Raw genomic sequence first — 5744 nt, forward strand, 5'->3', positions numbered from 1 at the left:
ATATATATATTAATGTGTGTATGTTTGACACCTCCCACCCTCGCTTGACAACTGTTGTTGGTGCGTTTACTTCCATGTAACTTAGTAGTTCGGCAAAAGAGACTGATAGGATAAGTATTAGGTTTACAAATAAGTCCTTGGGGTCTATTTGTTCGACTAAAAGCGATGCTCCGAACTGGCCGCATTCAAAGGACTAAAACAAGTAAAAGAATAAAAGAATAAATACATATACATGTATGTATGTATGCATCCCTCTCTTTCCACGCTCTCCCCCTCTCTCCCTCTCTGTATATATATTTTCTCTTAAGTATAATAAATGAGGCAGCATTAGATATATGCATGTCATCATCGAGGTTCCGGATCGTATTGAATCATGATCAACATGTCGTTCATGAGAGAATTATTGCAGCTGTTTTTGTTGTTGACGATGATGATGATGAAGAGGAAGAGGAGAGAAATAATTAGGATAGGCACTGCAGTATTAACAATCATTTATAACTCTACCGTCATCGTGAACATGATGATCAGCATGATAAATACCATTATCAACAACTTCCTGCTCTACAACATCGTCGTCATCACCATTATCTATTCATCATCGCCAATATCACCATTTCCACCAACACCATTGTCACCACAACTACACAACCTACACCACTGCCACCACCATGATCACTGTCATCATTAATATTGTCATCCTTGTCTACGTCGTTGTCATCATCAACAGTATTAACTATGAAAGCTAATGATAAAATTACAAAACCCTCTCCGTAGTTGTAACATCCACGTCACGATTCTTATTTTGATGTACAGCAGTGATGGATAATTAGGTGATTCCTCATTGTTTATCGACAAACTGCTAACTGTCAACAATATTGAGCAGTAGGTGTGAAGATAAACAAATTAGAACGTTGCAGAATGAGATAAGCAACATATATTGGCATCAACAACCACAGTATCAGTAACTCCACCTCAAACACTGTACATTGCAAGCAGCCTCACCAGCTCCACTACGGAGCGAGCGAGAGAAAAAATTCCAAAAGTATACTTTCAGTCGCTATCATTATTATTACCATTATCATCCGCCATTTTCCCTGCCAAACTCACCGCCAATACCATCTGCTCCTAAATAAGCGCTACGAAAATAGAAATTTTTTGTTAGGAGATAAACAAGTCTATTTTTCCTCCATTTCTGCAGAACCTTGCTTTTGTCAGCAATTTTACAGTAACCACTATCGCAAGTATATATAGCAAGTATATACATATATGTATGTAAGTATATATATATATATATATATATATACTAAATAACATGACCAGAAATTTCCCCGTAGAGAGCACCACCATCCTCTCAACCTCTGCTGCCAATTCCATTATATCTTTGGAAACAGCTTCATTGCACCGCGATTAACAAACAAAAAACAGTAGCATCATTTTTATGTAGTTGATACTCTCAATGTCAGTAGTCATTACACATCTAGTTCGGTGCAGCCACTATTAAACACACACATTTTGGATCACATCCTTCAATCTGCAAACAAAAACCTAAAATCCTATTATCAAATTGATTGGTGAATCTTGTAAGTCCATAAGAACCAATGTATTTTTGGACCATGTGGAGGTGCAATGGCCCAATGGTTAGAGCAGCGGAATCGTGGTCATAGGATCGCGGTTTCGATTCCCAGACCGGGCGATTTGAGTGTTTATTGAGCGAAAACACCTAAAGCCCCACGAGGCTCCGGCAGTGGATGGTGGTGAACCCTGCTGTAGTCTTTCACCACAACCGTCTCTCACTCTTACTTCCTGTTTCTGTTGTTCCTGTAATTCAAAGGGTCAGCCTTGTCATACTGTGTCACGCTGAATATCCCCGAGAACTACGTTAAGGGTACACGTGTCTGTGGAGTGCTCAGCCACTTACACGTTAATTTCACGAGCAGGCTGTTCCGTTGATCGGATCAACTGGAACCCTCGACGTCGTAAGCGACGGAGTGCCAACAACAACAACCACATTTTTGGACAAATTTCTTAGATTTTGCTTTTCACAGCGCCTGTAGTTGCTTTTCGTTGTCTTCTGAAATCTCATTTTTTCTGCTTTTTTCTTAATATTTTGGTTTCCCGGCTATTACTTCTCAAGTAAGAGCTGTAACTAAAATCCTCACAGTTGCTAAAAATCCAAAGAACTCATTACGTTTCTTTAGCTTTAAAAGTAAATAGTCATACTCTTCTCTTCTCTTGGCACTCCGTCGCTTACGACGTCGAGGGTTCCAGTCGATCCGATCAACGGAACAGCCACTCGTGAAATTAACGTGCAAGTGGCTGAGCACTCTACAGACACGTGTACCCTTAACGTAGTTCTCGGGGATATTCAGCGTGACACAGTGTGACATGGCTGGCCCTTTGAAATATAGGCACAATAGAAACAGGAAGTAAGAGTGAGAGAATGTTGGGGTGAGAGAGAACAGCAGGGTTCGCCACCATCCCCTGCCGAAGCCACGTGGAGCTTTAGGTGTTTTCGCTCAATAAACACTCACAACGCCCGGTCCTGGAATCGAAACCGCGATCCTATGACCGCGAGTCCGCTGCCCTAACCACTGCACCTCCACTAAATAATGGCACTAAATAGGGCCATTGCACCTCCACTAAATAGTCATACTAACAACCAATTATTTGTATGGTACGACACTTAGTGGTGGGTGGTACGTACTTCAAACGAGAAAAAATAAATTTCTAATTAGTAAATGTTATACAACAAATATCTAGCAGTAAAATTCTTCTCTGCGTAAAAGAATATTTCTAATGATCACTTTTTAATACGCGAATCTCCATTATTGCTAATATATACAAAGAGCTCCTCATCAAAACGCCTCGGTTCAAAGACTTATTTTAGTGTGCTTCATCAGTTATATTTTCTCTAAATTTTACTCATGTTGATTGGAATATGACATAACAATACCCAAACAGCAACAATAATTTTGTAATAATAGCAGTTGTACCTTCCAAAAGACTATATATATATGCATTAGTTTTCGACTAGCTAATAGGTTTCCATGTAGGTAACCGCAGTAGGAATTCCCTGGAATTCTTTAGCACACAATCCAAATTAGTCAGTCGCGGACGTATGCATTTGTCGCTGACTGTAACATGTGCTACGATATGTATAAATAGAAAGGAAGTGAGATGAAGCTGAAAAGATAAGTGCTAAACAGTATATTATACCTAGTAATATTATTGGAATAACAATAGTATATCACGCCTGACGTTGTCAGTTTCTTCTGTATATCTTTGTAGAAGAGTGTGGACAGCGGTTGAATGACAGTTAAGTCGAAACGACATGTCGATGAATGGAGTAACAGTGAATATATATTTAGATATTCCAATGTTTTATCAATAGTACATATCCGTATGGGAGATATATTCATCGAGTATGCAAAGGTAAGGTCACGATACTTCATGTGTAAGACATAAGGCTGAGCTTATTCAGGTGTTTGTTCTAAAGGTTATTTATTCCATGATCTCCTTGCAGCAATATTTAGTTCCAGATTAAATAATTTCTCTAACAACATCGATCGCAGCTCAGGCGCTAGGTGAATAATCACTATCTTCGCCTCTAGTTCGAATCCTGTACGACTAGGAAGATAATGATCTCAATCAGCTCGAAGTGAAAGCACTGTTGGTAATCCTATCCATTTATTTTCGCCGACACGGGAAATTAAATGAGGAAAATGCTAGTTAAGCTGCTATGTAGATTGGAAAATTAAATATTAAGGCAAGAGAAGGGATCAAGAATAAAAATATATCAACAACGTTCATGGTGAATCCACCGTGCTCCCAAGAAATTTCGTCCTTCTAAAAGTACTAAATGAATAATTGGTGAATGAGATGAATATCTAAGAACATTCGAAGAAAGAGACAGAGTAAACTTGTGCAATACTTCTGCAACTGCTACGTCATGCTCTTGCTTCTTAAAGTTGGGTTCATACCAGGCTAGTGGTCCCAGAGACACCATCATGCGTAGAGCCGACCATTGTCAATTGAATCATCAGCATCTACAGCGACCACATTATACCGCATGATCCACGAACACTCTTAAGTAATTTCTGGGGAAAAAACAATATAAGATATTTTTTGAGAATCAACAAAAGTCACATAAAAATAAATTAGAACTCGAATAGAAAATGTGCACCATCCAGTTAGATCTGTCGGTAAAGATGTCTAAATTCATAAACAACAACAAAAGTAGCACCTATGAAATATATCACTCGCCTCATATGCGATATATATTCAAGTGCAATGCGTGGGTTTAGTGGGACGACTAAATTTTTTTTGTGTGTATATGTAATTTATTTTTCGTAGGTGATCAGTGGGTGATATAACAGTTTTCTGACGTGTAGTATATACATCAATTTGGATATAATTTTTTTTCGTTTTTCCGGAGAATATAAAGATTAAATTTGAATGCGACAACAAGTTGTATCAATTACATAATCAGATAACCATATATCCATACTTATGTGTGCATGTTTATGTATGTATACTTATTACATGCATATACATATATATTTTATACAGGTACATGTACACACGAATATTATATATATATATGTGTGTGTGTGTCTATGTATGTATATATAAATGTACATGCAAATATTATCTGTGACTATGTTTGTTATATGCGTCTTTTTTCTGCAGATATTCGACTGTAAGTGATCAGATGAATATCCTGTAAATCGATCCAAAACCTGAGAGTGATAATCCATGAGTTACATAGTCCACGAGTTACATATAATCTAATGCACAGTTGACAATATTTAATATTATATATATTCCTAGACACATGTATACATACAAGTACACATACAGATATATACATACATACAGAAAGGCACATGCACACACACACATTTATGTATATATAAATACATATTTTTTTTACAACTAGCATAATATTAGAAGTCCTTATATAATGTGTTTTGATTTCTCATTTGTGCAAAATCAGTTACAAACCGCCTATCGTTGCCCGTACAAATATACACTCAGACATGCATGCCAACACAGGAAGTATGACTTAGAAAGATGTAGAAGTATTCAGCTTTGCATTATATGATGTTTTAATTACTGACCTGTTATAGAGTACAATATCCGGTAACCATATTTTCTCACATGGTATGCGAACTTTTTCCAGACCATTATAATCCTCTGGTTTCCATCTTAAACGCTCATCGTTCCATTCCTGAAAATAGTAATTGCACAATGAGTTTATAAATCCGTCTCACATTGAAATGAGTAAATCATATTCGAAATATTTAAAAATAAATGGTATTTTGACATTTTTCATAATTGTTAAATTCACCTAAAATGAATTTCCATCGTGCACTATCTTGTACGTTTTTGCTTAGATATCCGCATTGTGATTTATTTCATTGTCACAGTACACCTAAATTTTTGTGTCAACTCTTACTGACTGAGAATTTCTACACACGTTTTACCAATGCTCTTTTACTCTTTTACTTGTTTCAGTCATTTGACTGCGGCCATGCTAAAGCACCGCCTTTAGTCAAAAAATCGACCCCAGGACTTGTTCTTTGTAAGCCTAGTACTTATTCTATCGGTCCCTTTTGCCGTAATGCTAAGATACGGGGACGTAGACACACCAGCATCGGTTGTCAAGTGACGTTGCGGAGCAAACACAGGCACACACACACACACACACACACACACACACACACACACACACACACACACAC

The 5744-nt window shown here is 37.5% G+C and overlaps 1 protein-coding gene across 8 annotated transcripts in view; it reads right to left on the reverse strand.

The window, feature by feature from the left end:
* The window catches only part of LOC106884218 (neuronal acetylcholine receptor subunit alpha-10), a 1143354-nt gene that overhangs the window by 81673 nt on the left and 1055937 nt on the right, over positions 1-5744 (reverse strand). For all 8 annotated transcript variants that reach the window (XM_052966101.1, XM_052966098.1, XM_052966099.1 and 5 more), the window contains one exon: positions 5121-5230. In XM_052966101.1, coding sequence (XP_052822061.1) covers positions 5121-5230 — 110 coding nt within the window. The remainder of the gene's footprint in view (positions 1-5120; positions 5231-5744) is intronic.

The sequence above is a fragment of the Octopus bimaculoides genome, chromosome 3 (assembly GCF_001194135.2).
Source record: "Octopus bimaculoides isolate UCB-OBI-ISO-001 chromosome 3, ASM119413v2, whole genome shotgun sequence".
Lineage (NCBI taxonomy): Eukaryota > Metazoa > Mollusca > Cephalopoda > Octopoda > Octopodidae > Octopus > Octopus bimaculoides.